The 19761-nt window shown below is 43.5% G+C and overlaps 2 protein-coding genes and 1 long non-coding RNA gene across 10 annotated transcripts in view; 2 read left to right on the top strand and 1 right to left on the bottom strand.

Moving 5' to 3' along the window:
- Window positions 1-12606, top strand: part of hoxa3a (homeobox A3a) — a 40699-nt gene extending 28093 nt beyond the window's left edge. For 5 of the 8 annotated variants that reach the window (XM_021559869.2, XM_036971250.1, XM_036971251.1 and 2 more), the window contains 2 exons: window positions 1312-1900; window positions 5153-6799. In XM_021559869.2, coding sequence (XP_021415544.1) covers window positions 1429-1900; window positions 5153-5949 — 1269 coding nt within the window. In that variant the 5' untranslated portion in view covers window positions 1312-1428 and the 3' untranslated portion in view covers window positions 5950-6799. Of the gene's footprint in view, window positions 1-1311; window positions 1901-5152; window positions 6800-10190; window positions 10854-11513 lie in introns of those variants that run through there. The other 3 variants (XM_036971254.1, XM_036971253.1, XM_021559874.2) reach the window with 2 other exon arrangements.
- Window positions 6681-8772, bottom strand: LOC110487954. Its single transcript, XR_002468322.2, has 2 exons — window positions 8615-8772; window positions 6681-7213 (listed from the first exon to the last, which is right to left on the bottom strand). It is a non-coding gene; the product is annotated as an uncharacterized LOC110487954 (long non-coding RNA).
- A 3596-nt stretch (window positions 12607-16202) lies between the features above and the next one.
- On the top strand, window positions 16203-19244 carry hoxa1a (homeobox A1a). Its single transcript, XM_021559868.2, has 2 exons — window positions 16203-17100; window positions 18072-19244. Exons 1-2 carry the CDS (start codon window positions 16485-16487, stop codon window positions 18440-18442), a joined length of 987 nt encoding a protein of 328 aa, XP_021415543.1. The 5' UTR covers window positions 16203-16484; the 3' UTR covers window positions 18443-19244.
- The last annotated feature ends 517 nt before the right edge of the window (window positions 19245-19761 follow it).

Raw genomic sequence — 19761 nt, 5'->3', positions numbered from 1 at the left:
ACTATGCTATACAATGTGTTCCTATTTTCATTTAAGTTTCCACAATAGCCTACATTAATCTGCCTATGAACCTATCCCAGTCGTCAGTAGCTATGAAATTAGCTTCCAACTTGAAATAGTTTGTTACTTGATACTGCTGCATCAAATGACTCGTTTATGTTTAATCTCCATTGGGGTACCTTTAGAGCGGCTGTGGCAAAAGCGTGTGCCTATTGTTGCTTTATTAAGACTACAAGGCTTCACAAATTAAGCCTGAAATCACTCTAACGAAAACCCAACTGTTTTATTTTACAAACTTATGTATTGTACCCATTTGCCCACATCGAATAACTAAAATAAATACCTATCAATTCAATTGGATAGTATTTCAATAACTTCTCGTTGGATATGACCCTAGTTTGCCAACCTCAGCCAGTAGACTGCTAGCAGTGACTGGGCAGTCCTACTCATTGCAGCCACAATAGCTAGGCTTCTTCCTTGAGTAGCCATGTAGAAGGCTAGTAAACCCTATAGTTCTAGGCTACATCCCGGATCTCTGTGTGCCTGATCGAGCCATAGCCTAGCTGTTCATCGGCCCGCTTTCTGCATCCCGCCAGCTACTGACCCCCATACATCACCGGGACGGGCGCCCGCGTCGACAGCAGCGACAGGAGCCATTATTATAGGCCTGCGAGGTAAAGTTCACGTCGTGGTCATGGAGATGCGCGGATGCCCGCCCGGTTTTTCAGGTTTCCTCCTGGCCCTGTCATCAATCTTGGTTCTACAAAAATATGCAGCAAAAACTGGGGAATGTGGTTGTTTATGCTTTTAGCCCAGACAGAGATTTCAGCCAGGTGGTTGGGCTGGGGTAGACTACAGCACACCGCGTTGAGGGCTGGCCCGCGTATTCCGTCCAACGATTAGGCCTATGGGAGGTGCAATTTAGCTAACAAATAATAATATTACATGTAATATAATAAAGCCTAATGACAACCTTTAGCCTTCTGACCTTGTACACAACATAGGCCAATCGTTTTGTGTTCTTTAACTAACCTGTTAAACTGTCTTTTCTCATTTCATTTTGGCACCATTATTAATATGGCACAATTTTATGCTTTTATAAAAGTATTTATTTTGATACAGTTGGTGCAGGTGGTGATATGAGGTTTGTGCATGCTTTTGTGCCCTGTATTGTTAACAGAAGGTAAATGATAATAGCAAGAGAACTGTTGTCCCTATCTTGCCTCCATAGTCGCTGGTGTCAGCCCTGTATTGAAAAGTAAGATGGATCGCCACCATTTCTTCTCCTCACGGTGCTTCTTGTAACCCTAGGTTCACCCGAGGAGGCCATTGGCGGAGAGGCGTCACGTGACCAAGGGGTGCCAATGTTATTCTACAAGGGTGTCAAGACCCTGTCAGTTTCTGAAATAAATATTGGGAAACGGCGAGATGCAAAAGGCAACCTACCTCGACAGCTCCGCAATTTACAGTGGCTACCCGTATCAAAGCGCAAATGGCTTCAGTTATGACGCCAATCAGGTTCAATATCCCCGGGCCTCTCATGTGGAAAGTGAGTACCATCGACCCGCCTGCTCCCTGCAGTCCCCAGACGGCTCGGTCGTACTGAAGAAGCCGGGGGAGATAGCAGAGAGCTGTGATAGGAGTACGGCCATCCAGGCGGCGCAGCCACCCGTCCTCACCGACAGCAATCAACCACAGGTGTCGGTGTCTGTCCCGCCACCCCCTCTCCAGTCACAGTCCCCTGGTTCTCTCAACCAGAACAAGAGCAACGGCTCCAGTCAAGCCGACTCAAATGGCTCCGTACATGGCTCGCCGACCTCCACTACCCGGAAACATATCTTCCCATGGATGAAAGAGTCCCGTCAGAACCAGAAGCCTAAAACCAGTAGCTCCAGCTCAGGTATATGACCTAGACCCCCACTGCTGATGAAACACGTGATAAAATACACCTCATTATTCGTGCGTAAACAGAAGAACCAACCAAGGTTACAATAGAAGGTTTGATTATGCTGCATACATTGATATTCTCAAACGTTTGCCTCACAACTGAACGAAGTATTGTTCTACCATTGTGATGTATTCCTTATTATTTATCCTAATCTTGTCCTATTACGCATACACTCCTGTGATGTCATATGGTTCTTCCATCATTATGCATTCCAGAGGCCTATTACGCATACTCCAATGTCATCTTAATTAATATGTTGATATATAACGCATCCTTTATTACATATTATGATGTAGTCCTGTTCATTAGAAATACTCCATTGTGATGCATTCCTCATAGTTTTAGGCCTTACTTCATGCACCATTTGTTGTCCGTATGCTCTAGCGTTGACTTGATGCTAGAATAAACATCACATATTGGCCCGGATCACACAACGTTGTGTGCAGGACAACAAACAAACACGCAAAAACAGCTGTTCCAATTTGTTCCATTGTTTTGATTACAGGAAGAGCCAGGGGATGGGGAGGAAGTTGTTTACCAACATGTAACCCAAAGTTCAAAGGCGCTTAAATTCCCATGGCCTTAACAAATCATATTGTCTCCATAGGCTATAGTAGGCCTATTTATGGCCACCTTTTGGGAATATATTTGGTGAGAAGTTAAATAAGTGGGGCATTCAGGCATCTAGAAGATCTAGTGAATCACATTTATCAGGAGTTTGTCATGATGTCTGCCAAATTAATGCCAAAGGGACATTTTCAAACCCGAGGCCTAGATTCAATCAGATCGAGCGTTTACCGGTTTTAGAAGACACCCGCATAGCGGATGGATGTTTTGTCAGAGGTAGTCAAATCGGTGAGCAGCTGCTCTTGCGATCATTGTTACGAAGCCACACCCGCCCCACTCGAGTTAGAAGTTCAGACGCAGAAAGTGTAGGCTTTATAGAAATAATTACGCTCAAATAGACAAATCATTAAACAAAATAATGAGTATTTCTATCACCATAATGGAGGTGTAGATTACATCTCACATTCCTGTGGTGGAACGTGTAAACAAGGCTGCATGGAATTTCTGTTCATGAGAACTCCAGTGCAGCGAATGGCAATGTCTGTTTTAGGTATAATGTCAGGAGCCGCTCTAATGTAGTTCCAACTCTGACACGTCAAAACAGACGCTGTGCAGAAATCAGCTAAAGCTGATTGAATAGAAAAGTCTTCTAAAGCTTGCTTTTTACGCACAGGTATGAATATAATTCACAGAACCCTCAACCATATGTCAATAATTCACAGAACCCTCAACCATATGCCAATAATTCACAGAACCCTCCACCATATGTCAATAATTCACAGAACCCTCAACCATATGCCAATAATTCACAGAACCCTCAACCATATGTCAATAATTCACAGAACCCTCAACCATATGCTAATAATTCACAGAACCCTCCACCATATGTCAATAATTCACAGAACCCTCAACCATATGCCAATAATTCACAGAACCCTCAACCATATGTCAATAATTCACAGAACCCTCAACCATATGCCAATAATTCACAGAACCCTCAACCATATGCCAATAATTCACAGAACCCTCAACCATATGCCAATAATTCACAGAACCCTCAACCATATGCCAATAATTCACAGAACCCTCAACCATATGCCAATAATTCACAGAACCCTCAACCATATGTCAATAATTCACAGAACCCTCAACCATATGCCAATAATTCACAGAACCCTCCACCATATGTCAATAATTCACAGAACCCTCAACCATATGCCAATAATTCACAGAACCCTCAACCATATGCCAATAATTCCAATTACAGCAGTAGCTCTTGTTTGAAACAGTACAATTACTACATGTTTTATTTGTATAATTATACATAATGATTATAGCATATTTCCTACCTTTTAAAGGTGTTTTATTAGGATTCCCATACTGCTCAAGCTAAAGCAGTATGGGGCGGCAGGTAGCCCAGTGGTTAGAGCGTTGGACCGAAAGTTTGGAAGATCGAATCCCGGAGCTGATAAGTTTCAAATCTGTCGTTCTGCCCCTGAACAAGGCATCCCCTAGGCCGTCATGGAAAATAAGAACTTGTTCTTAACTGACTGTCCTAGTTAAATAAAGGAGCAATAAAAAAGCAGCCGCTTCTCTTCCAGGGGTCCAGGAAGCAGCAGTACAGTAGCCTCGTTTCTGAAACTGAAATTATGAAAATATTTCTCTCCCCAATTCTAAAAAAAAGAATCTAACTGGGCAAAAACTGGTTGAATCAATGTTGTTTCCAGATCGTTTCAACCAACAATTTAAATGTGAATCAATGTGGAAAACTCTTTAGATTTGCAAAAAGTTATCTACATAAGATAATTTAGTATTTTTTTCACCCAACTTTGGAACCTAAATCAACATTTTTGGTTGATTTCATGTCGAATTCAAGTTAGTTGACAACTCAACCAAATGTAAATCTAAACTAAACTTTCAACTGATGTCAGTGCCCAGTAGGAACATGGTGGCATGCTGCATTCCTCTCGCTCAGCCTCTGGCTGTACAGTAGCTAGAAGTACAATTTAGATGTTGGCAACATGCCACAAACGGTAACTAGACCAACACCTTGCTGTGCAGCGGCCGAGCCCCAGCCATTCAGCATGGTGAGACTCAATGGAGAAGGCATGGCGAGGTTTAGCTCATGCGCCTTGAGGAATACAGATGTTTGAATACAGCTCCAGTGAGATATAGGATTATAATGTATTATAATGCACAGCACGGCTGTGTATGGATGTGGTCCAACAACCCTATCTAATCTTTCGTTTTCTCTCTCTCTCTCTCTCTCTCACACACACACACACACGCACGCACGCACGCGCGCGCGCGCGCGCACACACACACACAATTATAACCACTTGAATTTGGCTTTTGCGTAAAGCATAGCTGACACTTAAGAGCCGGCCTCAGCATGTATACAGTCATAGTTAATGATATGTCTGATATAATTAAATTAGTAACATCCACAGTCTACTGGGACATCTCTGTTTTATCTGCATTTGTAGAATTCTTAATGATATGTATATTTGAGTCGGTCCATGTGGAGAGACGTGTGTTATCAGCTATGTGTATCTTGTCACTCTGTGGGTCTTGTTCTTGTGCTTGCTGCTGGGGTTGGTTACTGATTGACTGTCTTCCTTTTCCTCTTCCGCGCAGTTGAGAGTTGCCAAGGAGACAAGAGCCCTCCGGGCGGGTCAGCCGCGTCGAAAAGAGCCCGTACGGCTTATACCAGCGCACAACTGGTGGAACTGGAGAAGGAGTTCCACTTCAACCGTTACCTCTGTAGACCCCGCAGGGTCGAGATGGCTAACCTGCTCAACCTCACGGAGCGGCAGATTAAGATCTGGTTCCAGAACCGCAGGATGAAGTACAAAAAGGATCAGAAAGGGTGCGGTATGATGCCCTCTCCCGGGGGACAGTCCCCTCGGAGCCCCCTCGGTCCATCTCCCAGTAGTGGGGGTGGAGGATACCTCACCTCTATGCATTCTCTGGTTAACAGTGTCCCCTATGAGTCCCAGTCGCCAACGTCTTACAATAAGCCCCCTCATAATGCATACGGTATGTCCACGTCATATCCTCCTCCCTTGAACAGCTCCCTAAACAACTGCCCGCCCTCTCAGAAGAGGTATTCCGGGACTGGCGGCTCGCCCACGCCCGAGTATGACGCGCATCCTCTCCAAGGCAATGGGGGCTATGGGGCGCAGTTGCAGCAGGGCAGCCCTGTGTATGTTAGCGGAGGCTACATCGATTCGATGCCCAACAACGGGTCCTCCATTTTCGGCCTGACCCATCTCTCGCACCCGCCGTCCACACACATGGACTACAATGGAGCAATCACTATGGGCAATAGTCACCATCACGGACTGTGTGATCCGAACCCGACGTACACAGACCTTACGCCGCACTACTCTCAGGGAAGAATTCAGGAAGCGCCCAAACTTACGCATCTGTAGCCGGGATGCACCCCGGATCACTCCGCCCCATTGTCCTATACCTCCAGACCTACCATCGCTTTGTTCCTTCTCTTCTTCAGTAGCTTCTTCCACCTTTTCTTTGTTTTACGTTTTGTTTTTTAAATAGTTGAATGTGTGAATTAGGATAGGAAAGCAATCACTTTGCTTAAAATATGATGTCTATTTGCTATGGTGTCATTGTTCCACGCAGACATATTATCTGATATGACAAGCGCGGGGACACAAATGCATAGACCTATTTAATCTTTAACTTGTTTCTAAAAACAAAAATCAAGCAGGGTATATGAACAAATATTATGGTATTATTTTTTATGTGAATTTTTGTTATTTATCCACAGTTGAATATATGTTTTTGTGTTATTGTTTTGCATTTTGTTGCACTTGTGGAAGGATCCTTATAGGAATCATGTGCAGGGTTTTTTGAGACAAACACACACACACAAACGAAGGTCTGGAAGCTCCAGCCTATGACCTACCCAAATTGTGTTCTGTTGGACTTTTTACATGTTATTTATTTTTGTTCTGACGTAATATGGAGTTCTTTAGTATTATTTAACCACCCTGTGCTCTTTGTATGTGGGGAGAAGGTTACTGGAAACAGACCTCTAGTTGTACCCCTTACCTGACGGCAGACAGACGACGGTGTTGGTATTTGATTTCTCTATGAATGTAAATCACGCAATCATGCAATAAGGTTGGAAGGAAGGACAGACATTAGAATTGTTTTTATTGCAAAAAAAAAATATTTAAGATATTACCAAGTTTCTGTTTCAATGTCATACATTCCATCCTGCTGCAGTTCGGATAAATAAAGACATGATTTTCAATATAAATTTATCTTTCAACCTTCATTTCGAGGGAATTAGAACGTAGAACACAATGGCACAAACTACAATAAGGAAGGAATAATAATAAGAATAATAGTAATAATAAACACCTTAATATCCCATAAATAGCCTAATTTGTGAGGTAGAAAAAAACTGGTAGGACTTTATTTAGAGGGTAGGCTATTTCATAAAAACAACAGTATCCCCATTATCTCATAATCTGTAATACCTTTAATAATCTATAACATCATATTTAATTTGTAGTGACAATAAATCACGAAAACATTGTAGGCCTCTTGTTTTGTCTCCTCTAGCGCGTGGGCAACTCAGAAGCTCTTGCGGTGGCCTTGTTCCGCTCCTCCTCCGCATGGGCACATCCATAATAACACAAGTTTCACGAGGATCTTCTGCAGTATCTGTTAGGATAAAATAGGTTAAATGAGAAACCGTTAGTGGGAAACGTTTGCTGATAGGCCTATATTCAATCAGCACATTTTAGGTGGAACTGTTTCAAATGTATTATGGCGCTATAGGATGCATAAAATGGCCTGTTAAGCTCATAACTATAGTTATTTACAAATGTAAATGATGTAGATGAGACTTAATGAAGGGGGTGTAGTACAGGACATATGAATATTTGATTTATATGCTATCTGATGCAGCTAAATAGGCCTATGTAGGCCGCGGGATTCGCTGCTCACAATAATAATTATACAGGTTTAGAAGAAGCAAAAAGTATTCAACATAATCTCAGCTGTTAATATTGTGCAATCACGTAAAATAAGTATGACAATTATAGCTTGTGTATGTCTCTCTGAAGACTAGCTTTAGGGAATGTGTACTTCAGTTTCCTTTGTTGTGGCACGCCCAAATTGAATTCACACATGTCTGAAAAAGAAAGCTGTCGTACATATAGAATAACACGTATTTTCTATTGAATTAATTTGACTGCATTCAAGTTTAGATTTTCAAACATAATTCAATGAGCATATTGACTAATTATATAAAGCAGGTCAATACAGACCGATAATGCAGAACACGATGCAACATTCAGTACCATGCACGGTGCACTATTTCCCTACCAATAATCGAAGACAAGTACTTTACTAGTAAATTGATAGTTTCCCCTCAAATGCATTTCAGTATTATTGAAAAGTTTTACAAAAGCTGTACTCGAATTTATTTCCTTTAGAACGATGACAAAATGACTGATATTATAGGGCAAGAGCTCTGTGATCCTGACATATGGTTAGCAGGGGAACCTAGAACAATTGGTCTGTCAGCATAGACTGAGCAGCTCTGGATCCAAAACACACACACACACACACACACACACACACACACACACACACACACACACACACACACACACACACACACACACACACACACACACACACACACACACACACACACACACACACACACACACAGCATTGATTTGACTCATATGTAGGAGATTTTAACGCACCATAAATAACTTTTTGTTTTAAAAAAAATGAATTGTTGTTCATTGTATTTCCATCCGTGGGAAAGGGGTCCTAAATCATTCCCTCAGAATAACCCTGTAAAAAATGTGTGTAGGTCGGAGTAGGGTTCACAGAAAGCCTCCACCCACTCCTTGCCTTGCAGACAAAGCCTATGCGTAATTCCCAAAAGCCATCCTTCTCCTCCTCAGCAGCCCCGTCCTTTGCGTACTCTTCTCACCTCCAACAAACCCAAATGTTTGCTCCAACGAAAATATGGACTTTTGTAAACAAGCACAAATAAATTCCAGAAAGAAAAATGCAATGGAGATGTTGGTTTAGCCTACTCACCGTTACGCGCATTATCACCCATCTGCTACATTTTCCTTTTATTTCTACTGTCTTAAAACACCCTTTAAGCGACAGAAAAGCTATGATTGCAAACAGAAACGTGTTCTAATCTGAGTGGCCAGTGTTTCTCCCCGCTTCCTGGCTGCATTTGATCCAGGGGAGAGTTAGAAGCCTTAAATGTGTTCTGAGGGCACGGAGCTGTCAGACCTTTTAGCAAGTAAGATTGATCGCGCGCAGGCTTCCAGGATTCTTTGTTTGGTATATAAGCAATAAACTGAGCGAGGCCTACCACTTATTTTTCTCCTCTCTCCAACTCACTATTCCAGTTACTTTCTAAAGAAAACACATAGCTACTTCCTGGCTGTTTGACAAAAAACATCCCAAATGTGTCTTTCACAGATTGTACTGGACGTGCAAATGACCAAACACCGTGGGAGCTGCTCAGTCAATACACATGTCCTTCTACAGAATATCCCTGCAATGTAGTCGTTAAAACGACCTATTCCCATGGCAGGTTATACTTTTCAATAAAACAAAGGGGTATTAAAAATGTGTGAGAAAAAAGGATCAAATGTAAAGAGGATCCTTTTCTCCATTCTTGCACTTGTCCACCCACCCACCACCCACCACACCTGGCCTCAGACGCCTTCTAAAACCTCCCATATCCGGCGAAAACCCGCAAGAGAAGCAGCATAAAGACCAGACCAGATTATTTTTAGAATATCGGTCAACCTTACTTTAGTGAACCCGGGAGTACTATGCAGAGTGGTGTAAGTGCTGTCTTTTATAGAGGTAGAGAACGAGTAACGGTTCCCAAAGCATTGTGGACTAAAGTGAAGCAGAACATGACTGGTATGCAGATGCACAATTTGCTGAATTTGACATTTTAAATATATTTTTTTGCATTAGGTTCGTATCATTGTATAAAATCTGATTGCTAGTACATACACCACTTGTATAGCGTGTGTGTGTGCGCGCGCGCGCGCGTGTAGGCTATTTGGGTGTGTGCGCGCGCGCGTGCGTATAGGCTATTTGGGTGTTATGCACAATATTTCACTTCTTCATGTGTAATGAATGTATTGCACACAAGTGGGTGACAGTAACATGGCATCGTAGTGAGCATTAGCCACAATAAGTATGACTCTAAGTTCCCAGTTGTGTGTATCAATGTATGAGCCTTGCCTATATAGCCCATAGATGCTTGTATTGAACATAACGTCTATGAACACAGTCTATATGGTTAGCTCTACCGCTTTGGAACACATTGGATTGTTGGGTCTTGTTTCTGTCAGGAGCCCTCAGTATTAGTTTTTGCGGTGTGTTTTCCCTGACGGAACTCTACATGAATGGCTAAATTTGCCAATGACCGCAGGCATAGCATGTAACTAGCTATTGGCGTGATTTGCGTGATTTGCGTGGCGCGGGGCGTTCTCTATTGACATACTCAACACCAGAAAAGAAGAGTGCACGAGCAAGTGTAGCTACTTCCCTGTCACAGCGCGCAGGCGGCCATTCTAAAAACACATTTATAGCTTAGTGGAGTTGACTGGGGGGGGGGTTAAGGGACGAGACAAAGGTGTAAATAAAAACAGCCTTCCCCGCATAGACGAGGCGTTCTATTCCAGAGTTTTTAGATCAATCAAGCAGACAGTGGCTTCTTTTGATTAAACCCCAAATTGTCATTGGGCAGAAGTAATCATGTGACAGGCAGTTCGTTCCAATTTCCACCTTGTCTCCATGAATTCAATAGTTTAATAGCAGCTCGTTCACCATACGGCAGTAATCAGTGAATTTGAAAAAAGTCTATCTTTCTCATTGAGCCGCGACAAATAAAAATACACGCAGCAAACTTTCCCCGGCTCGCAGTGACCGGAGATGAATTACGAATTCGAGCGAGAGAGCGGTTTTATCAATAGTCAGCCGTCGCTTGCTGAGTGCCTGACATCTTTCCCCCCTGTCGGTGATTCATTTCAAAGTTCATCAATCAAGAGTTCGACGCTTTCACGCTCGACACTGATTCCTCCTCCTTTTGAGCAGACCATTCCCAGCCTCAACCCGGGAAGCCACCCGAGGCACAGCCGGCCCAGACTCAGTCCGGATGGATGCTGCCCGCTGCCCACCGCCTCCCTACCCCCGGAATACCCCTGGATGCGGGAGAAGAAAGCCTCCAAGAAGAATCACCTGCCGACTTCCACGGCGACAGCCATAACGACTGGACCTGTATGCTTCTCCCCGAAAGGTGGGTGGTTTTTATGGGGCAATTTAAAGTGTCGAGATTTTTATGCAGAATGCACGTTCTAAGCACCTGAAGGAATGGTAATAGGCTAGTCATTACCAAGTTGCATATTTGACATTAATTTCCTGTTCACAATTACGCATTGGGATCAACATATTTTTTACTCTACTTCTCCTAAAAGTTTGGGAAAAGGTAAGTAATTTAAAATCATGTATTTGATTTCCACGCTGTCCTTCCTCGCCGAGCAGTGCCAGAGTTCTGATGTGTGACAGTAATGAAGAGTGATGGACTAGTGTTGGTGCGGGGCAGCTGGGGCATTCATTAGTATATCAGCTAGCCTACACCGGCCTGGACTACACTACCGCTTTTTCTCTCTGCTGTATTTTGAGGGAATATTAGGTACATATGGTGCACTATAGGACTTAGTGTAATAGTGTGCATTTATTTATCAATATCCATATTGCAATAATGTTTGTGGGTAAAGGGATGCATTGGGTGCTGCTCTGAATGAGCGGCCATTTTGCTGAAGTGGCCACTGTGTGGAATAGGTTACTTACTCTCTGGTGGTTTGTGTCTATTCGGGCGTAATATGTGCATTATCAAGTAATTGTTGCTCATGTTGAAATGCTTCTTAATCTTATGGTTTATGTGCTGCTGTTTCAGGCTCCCCTGAGATTCTAGAAAGTGGAGGAGGAGGGGGAGGGGGCTCCCGGCGGTTGAGGACTGCATACACCAACACACAGCTCCTGGAACTGGAGAAGGAGTTCCACTTCAACAAGTATCTGTGCCGACCGAGAAGGGTGGAGATAGCCGCCCTGCTGGACCTCACCGAGCGGCAGGTCAAAGTGTGGTTCCAGAACCGCCGGATGAAGCACAAGAGGCAGACCCAATGCAAGGAGAACCACAATGGCGAGGGGAAAGGACTGAGCGCCGGGGACGGAATCCAGAGCAACGACGAGGAGGATGATGGCTCGCTGTTTGAGCAGAGCCTCAATACAGTGACCGGGGCCCTTATGGAAAGAGAGGCCTGCTCCTTTCAGCATAACTCGCTGAGCTCTTCCCAGCAGCTACAGAATGTTGGTCCGCACAATGGCGAGGCCCAAAGTTATACAGTTTCGCCACTGAGCAGCAATGACAAAAATCTGAAACATTTTCTCAACCCGTCACCCACTGTTCCAGGCTGCGTGCCAACAATAGGCTCCGGCTCTGCAACTGGCCCGGACAATGGCGGTAGTCCCGTGGCCCTGGACGTCTCAATACACGACTTCCAAGTATTCTCCTCGGATTCTTGCCTTCACCTCTCCGATGCCGCTTCGCCCAGTTTGTCAGAATCCCTGGACAGCCCCGTGGACAATCTGGACATATCTACGGACAGCTTCTACTTTTTCTCGGAGTCACTAACTACAATCGACTTGCAACATCTGAGCTATTGAAATCAATCAAAAATAGAACAAGACTTTCAAACCGGAACATTTAAAGAATTCAAACTCTGGTTTAACTATGAATTTCATTTTGGTGGTTGTTTTAGGCCTATATGATCGGCACATTTTATTTTTATTGATTAATTGATTAGTCGGTTAATTCAAGGTAAGAGTCTGGACGAATATGGCTTGTAATTACAATAACAAATTGATTTCTCAAGATGCAATTTGTGTAAAGGTGCACAATAATATGAATTCTGGTAATTTTATTTTTGTATAGCTTACAATTCCATTACTATTTTTGTTAGAAATAAATCTGATTTACCATAAGGAAATTGCAAGATTGTGTACAGTTATTACTATCCAAACCGTTTTATGAAGTGTAAAGTGTAATTTGGATCAAATATATATTTGTCCAAAAAATAGAAAGGAGGAATAACTAATCGATTAAATGTTAATTAGTTAATCCTGAATACAAATTTACTATCGTTAATTTGCAAGTCAAAATAGTCTGATGAAAGCAGGCCAATATAGCCTGATCTCTGAGTATGAATTCTATAGTAATTCTAATAAATGCCTGGTTTATATTATATTGTAAGCATAACATTTCCTGGGATAAAAAATAACAAACACAAATCTTCATCGATGAGGTTTAATAATCTCAATGCACAAATTTAGAGCCATTGAGATTGTATTCTGTTTATGCTCATTTCAAATTAGCACCTTTAAAATTATTTTCACAGATTTAAATAGCGGTGGAATTCGAGAATTAAGTTAATATTCGTTTTTTTTGAATAAAAACATAATCTTACAATTTTGAATCAGAAACTATTTAGAAAACTTTTCTGGTCCAATTTCATGTAACTCAGAGGCGATTATACAACAGACTCCATAAGCTTACCTACTACAGTATATTTAGAATAAATGTCCTCTTTTACTTGCTCTGGTTGTAAAGTTAGTAGAATTGTAAACATGGTAGGCTAGCATGGCTCCCTGTAGTGCGAGCTCCCAGTGCTGGGTGCATGGGGAGGCGAATGCTCGAGCCATGTTTTCCGAGCTCATAAATCAAACCCCGTCATTAATAAGAATGGCATCAAAGAGATCAATTGTGATGTATAACGCACAAATAAAATGTTTTTGGATGGGATTCGCAATTCGAAGCCAAAAACGCGGAAGCTTTGTAGGCTTTTGGTAATAATTCATTTTTATAGCTGTTCAAATACAGCGCGCGGGCTCTCCAAGCGTGCAGGGAAGAGGGCAGCAGAAGCATGTCACCCCTCGTGCTATAAGTAGCCTGTTTCAAAACAGGCTGCTGCAGGCCTATACATTAGTATTCATTTTAAACTTTTTATATTTTCTAAAAATAGCTCTAATGCATTTAATGATTGGGGAACAGTGTAGGCCTATGCCAAGAAATACATTTGGTTAAATTGAGATTTTCATAAGAATAATCTATTAGGGCAAAATGGCTTTCGGCTATAAATGTGTTTTGTTCTTGCAGAAATATATTTATCCACAGTCTTGGGGAAATATGTGTATTGACCATTTCACTGTGCAAGTTGTTTGAAATTTGAGTAGAATTATAACATTCCTACATCACTCAACATGCTTATGCTTGTGGGCATATTAACCACCGGTTGCTACATAGCATGGATCGATCATAAAACGTAGCATTGCAAAGTTAAGTGCATAGCCTTATTACATTTAACTGGAGTGACGTTTAGCCAATATTTAACTTCCTAAAAACAAACTGGCAGTGGGCGTGTATAGGCTATGCACATATGCGAAGAGGAAAGCTGCCATATCAGCCTAGGCTATACAACTCTGGTCCAACGTGGGCTTTCCTTTCCAAAGGCTGGTAACGAAATCATTCCGAAACAATGCGCCTTTTCTCTCCCCATTCCATGTTCGCACAAAGCGTATTCTGGAACGTCCATGGCCTGGGGAAGAGATTCAATTCTGCGCCCACGCACTACTAGGGGCTAGGCTGTGTGCACCGTTGTAGAGAGAGAGAGAGAGATGATGAAGGGAGAAAATGGAAGCGTAAGGAAGGAGTGTGATACTTTCTTGCATTTCTTAGAATTAAGAGTCTTGTAGTGTCAGTCCGTTTTTATGCTAAATGTAAGATAGGCCCTATCAGCGTTCATACGGGTTGTGCTCTAGAAGCTCAATGTGAGCTAATCTACTACCGCGGGGGAAATACTGCTGAGAAGGAAAAGAGGCTGTTGTAAGAATGACCGACACTAGGCCATACAGTCCTCTCATCATCCAGTAGGGGCGCAAACCCTCTCCCACTCTTCTCACTCTACCCTAGTCCTCTCTCTGTCTTTGTTAAAGTGTGAGTGTGATATGTGCCCTTCTGATATGTGTCTATCTGTGTGCGATAACAATGATCATACAGTTCAGCTTGCAACTGATTTTGAAACATCATGTCACATGTCTTTGTGACGTTATATAAAAACATACTTTGTGACTATGATGGAGCCTATATGACTTGGGTTTTGTGTGTGTGTGTGTGTGTGTGTGTGTGCGTGTGTGTGTGTGTGTGTGTGTGTGTGTGAGAGAGAGAGAGAGAGAGAGAGAGAGAGAGAGAGAGAGAGAGAGAGAGAGAGAGAGAGAGAGAGAGAGATATGCTATGTGCCCACTGCCCACAAAATTAGGTGGAAACTGAGCTGCACATCCTAACCTCGTGTCAAATGTATGACCATAATTCCCTCAGATTACATTACACAGACCCACAAAGAATTTGAAAACAAATCTAATTTGGATAAACTCCCATATATACTAGGTAAAATAACACAGTGTGCCATCACAGCAGAAATATGTGTGACCTGTTGCCACAAGCAAAGAGCAACCATTGAAGAAGTTTGTTCCTACTTGAATAACTATTTTTACATTGTTACAACACTGTCCATAGCCAGTAATATAACCTTTGACATGTCTCTATTCTTTTGAATCTTTTGTGAGTGTAATGTTTACTATTCATTTCTGATGGTTTATTTCACTTCTGTTTGTCATTTATTCCACTTGCTTTGGCAATGTAAACATGTTTCCCATGCCAATAAATCTGTTTGTATTCGATTGAGAGAGCTTAGCACCAGGACTGGGAGTACCAGTCACCCTATCGTTTACCCTTTCTCTGCAACAGTATATTTCATCACCATTCATTTCTCAAACTGTCTCATAACAGGATAATCAAGCAGCAGTTTCTCCTCAGGCTGTAGGAGCCTTACAACACAGACCTCACAATATTAAATCAGCTGATCACTTGATCATGAGAGGAACCTACACTGTAGACTGGCCTTTGGAGCAACACTATTAAAACTGTCACTATGATTCTTGGTGATGGGTCAACTCTGTGGTCTTCAAATATCATCATGGGGCTCAGCTAAGCCTGCCTCAAAGAAATCTAAACCCTACAATGCCTCTGTCCCTCTATCAACGCAGAGATGAGGTCAAACGACGGGGAAGTCCTTGATACATAAGTGATGTATACAGATGTATACAGACCCCAATCTAGTGAAATAACATAATGCACGTTGAATCCTGTTGAATAGGCCCACGGGTATGGTAAGTTGAGAGGGACTCACGTCTCCATGCCAACCAGCTGACGATATTAACACACAGTCTCTTATCTTTCTCTCTCTCTCTCGCTCTCTCTCTCTCTCGCTCTCAAAATGCATTCAGTTATGTTTCCATATCCCCCTGTTCATCTTGAAATGCCACCTTACCTCGTGCATACTGAAGAAACAGAGTAGGTCATTTTCCTGGAGGGTTTGGGATAGCCTATAACTATTCTCCAGACAGTCATCCGTGCTGGGCAGGGTATAGAGTGGATGCCGTATTTGCTGTTCCCCGCTCTACATGCGACCTGAGCGCTGTCTGCGGTGTCTGCCTCCGGGCTCATTGTTTGCTCGGCCAATACATTAGTGCCGAAGCACGTCACCTTGATCGACGAGCGCTTGGAATTTAAATACCCACTCAGACACCAATCTGTCACAGCTAAGGGGACAGGGCCAAGCAGCTCACTGGCTGACCCGGTCCACGTGACCACCCACCGTTTCATTGATATCGCCCTGTGTTGCCCCCTCCCTTATCTGATAAGGCAGGGAACCGGTAAGGTGGCACGGTCACCCAGGGTGAGACAAGGAGAGATTCATCAGAAGACCGGGCCTTTTGTGGACGGTCTCAGTCCCGCTGAGACAATGCTACAATGAGCAGCTTCTTAGATTACTCTGTGATGAGCGGCGACGGCGGGTCCTGCTCAGTCAGGGCTTTCCACTCAGACCACGGAATTACTACATTCCAGTCCTGCGCAGTCACCGTGAACAACTGTGGGGCGGATGAGCGCTTCATGCCCAATAGGTCTTCCCCGGATGGCATCCCTCACCAAACGGGGTCCTACCAGACTCCTACTGGCTCTCTTGGTTTAGCCTATGGGGCCCATCCTGCCTGCGGCTCGGGCTATGGACCCCAGGGCTTCTGTGCCACCTACAACCATTACGCACTGAACCAGGAAGTGGAGTCGGCCACGGGTTTCCCCCAGTGCGCCCCATTAATGTACTCCGGCAACATTTCCTCGTCCATGGTACCGCAGCATCGCCAAGGTTACGGGGGAGCGCCCCTGGGTCAGCTCCAGTACGCTCACGCCACCTATGGTGGAGGGCACGAGCAGGCGAACCTGCCTCCTTTCTCTGGGTGCTCAAACCCGCTGTCACCCCTGCACGCGGCCCACCTTGACTCGTGCTGCTCGCCCCTGTCCTCCGAGAGCGCCTCCAACGCACAGACCTTCGATTGGATGAAAGTGAAGAGGAACCCGCCCAAGACAGGTGGGTGCCGTACCATGCATAAGTTGACAGATGAATGCACCTCTCATAAACCCAAATGTAGAGTGTGAGTAATAGATCGATTGGCCGCCTGTTATTATTGGAACAGGTGTAGTAAAGACAGATTTTGGAGGAAGTAACCCAAGTGCAGAGTGGAGGATGAAGGTTTGGCTATTGCAGTTTCAAATAGATATGATTTCACAATGACACGCTGACACAACACCACAATGTCATGGCAGCCATTCTGACGCCACATAGATCGTATCCAAATTACGCATGGTGAGTGACATTATGGAACGCTTCTTAGATGCAACAACATGGCATTCAGTTCTATGGTATTCAGCTCTCAAGTTGGCCAAACTCTCCTTTAGGACATGTTTTGAAGTGTTGGGCCATATATAATTAATTACCAGTTGTAAGCCTGAGTTGTAGGCCTGGTAAGCTATTGGTATGGTGTCTGGTTTGTCTTGGGTGTGATATCTGGAATGCATGGAACATTTTGGGGTGTTGGAGAAAGTGGACATCTAAGCAGGCATCTAATACCCACGCATGACGCGTGAAAACGGTGATGAACTGTTTGCCTTTCGTAAAATATTGAATACAAAGTAACGAAGCATTCCACTGATGTCATCATAAGTGATTTGAGCATGCATGAAAGGTTGAATGCGTGAAAATTAACATGTCACAAAGTAATTGTGGCAATGTTTACATTGTTGTGCATTTGAACATATACATTTTAACTACGTTTAGTTATGTTAACTTCTGGCGATCAAAAAGGTGGATTTAAACCATTGTGCGTAAAAATGACAGTACCTTTCCAAACATGTGTGCATGGCACACGATTTCTAAGGATCATAGGTTGGGAGAAGGTTGGGAGAAGGTTGGGAGAAATGTGTCAGTTCTCCAACTTCCTTGGCCTTTATTTAGTCCTGACCTCCAGGTAGCCCTCATGTTCTCCCTTCATTCCTCTACAGGCAGATCAGGGGAGTATGGCTATGGGGGGCAGTCCAACACCGTCCGGACCAACTTCACCACCAAACAACTCACCGAGCTTGAGAAGGAGTTCCACTTCAACAAGTATTTGACCCGCGCGCGGCGCGTGGAGATCGCGGCAGCGCTTCAGCTGAACGAGACTCAGGTCAAAATCTGGTTCCAGAACCGCCGGATGAAACAGAAGAAGCGCGAGAAGGAATGCCTGCTGCCCACCAATGCCGCAGTGTCAGACCCGAGGGATAGCTGCCCGGAAAAAGCAGCCGGATCTGACAAGTCCCTCTCCGCCCCCTCCACCCCATCTCCATCCTCTTCAACAGTGTCCTCTGGGGTTGACCCATACTCCTCCAGCTAAAGAATCCTTGCCGCGTGGCAACGGTCTACATATAGTAAATATAATATACAAGTCCTAATTCGGATAGGTTAAATTAATTTGAACAAGGTAAATATAAAAATGTATGCACTACTTGGTGGATTTTGAGACAATGAGATTGGGCTATTGTCCTGGCTACGTGGTTCATCTATGGTGTGTTGTAATTTGTGGTTTAAACAGGGTAACACATCTGACCAGTTCATGGAGTTGTGAGTTCAAATCTGTCAGATTTCTATTCCAATTGTTCGTTCATGTGTAGAGTAATCATAGTGCACATGGGATACTTTCCCAAGTCAAATGCTGCAGAGTGGACCATTGCTCCACAACGAGTTGGATTTATAACCTACACAAGCTGCACAACGAAACAAATACCTCATGTGTGCCAGATTGATTCATTAGACAGTGCAGCACTACTTTCGCAGACTGTTTGCACTAGGAGTTGTGTTTTACGCACAATCAGCCAGGATAACTCTTATGTGTGGAATCACTGCTGGCACATTCTTAGAATACCTCCCGAATCATTTTCAAACCTGTGTTTCCGGCCTGTGTTTGTACTATCCTAGTGTCGCGAGTGTCAATCTGAATGTATTGTGTGAGGTTTGCATGATACGCCAAGCTTTCATGTAGCCTATACTTGATTGGACACTGAGTTTTATCAGTTTGGAGACCGATGATGACGTATGTCTTATAAGGCTTGTCTGTTACTATTTATTCGAGCAGAGCACATGTAAAGGGTTTTTCAGCGCGATGTTTACGGGTCAAAATATGTGTATTAAAGTGCTTTTGCCTCTACGACATTTTCTGGATGTATGTTTATTGTGGCTAAAAGGATGATCATAGGCTTTTTTTCTCGTCATGCATGACCAAGCATTCACATTTGGATCTCTCGTCAAAATGGAACAGAGCCCATTTCTGTCAAAGGAGACCCGTGGAAAGTGGAAGACATGACCCATATGCCCCTAGATGCTACTACAATAGTGTTATTCTTATATGATAGCGTTGCAAGTGTACCTGTATACAGGCCTCTGAGAATGACCCGACTATAGTAATCGACTACAATACAATAGCTTAAGGTTTCTCATGTCCGAAGTCCAACGTCATTATCTCTCCAGCATAGGGCTGTATGTGTTCCAGTTTAAACGTTGTCAGTGCATGCAGCCGTGCGCACTCCCGTCCCATGGGTTAAAGCATTATTGGCATAATAAAGGCATGTTTTTCCACGGAGGGGATGAGAGCGCAGACGTCAGTGGCATTCGCGATGACAACCTTATCGAGCTGCTGGCTTATTGAAGGGACAAAAA

This window comes from Oncorhynchus mykiss, chromosome 32 (assembly GCF_013265735.2).
Source record: "Oncorhynchus mykiss isolate Arlee chromosome 32, USDA_OmykA_1.1, whole genome shotgun sequence".
Taxonomy (NCBI): Eukaryota; Metazoa; Chordata; class Actinopteri; order Salmoniformes; family Salmonidae; genus Oncorhynchus; species Oncorhynchus mykiss.
The sequence above is the reverse complement of the archived record's forward strand: the minus strand, read 5'-3'. Positions and strand labels throughout refer to the sequence as shown.

Bases quoted from the DNA above. Each gene is read 5' to 3' on its own strand.
- hoxa1a (XM_021559868.2), top strand. From the start codon at position 16,485: ATGAGCAGCTTCTTAGATTACTCTGTGATGAGCGGCGACGGCGGGTCC. The intron at 17,101-18,071 runs GTGGGTGCCGTA...ATTCCTCTACAG, and splicing joins GAGGAACCCGCCCAAGACAG to GCAGATCAGGGGAGTATGGC.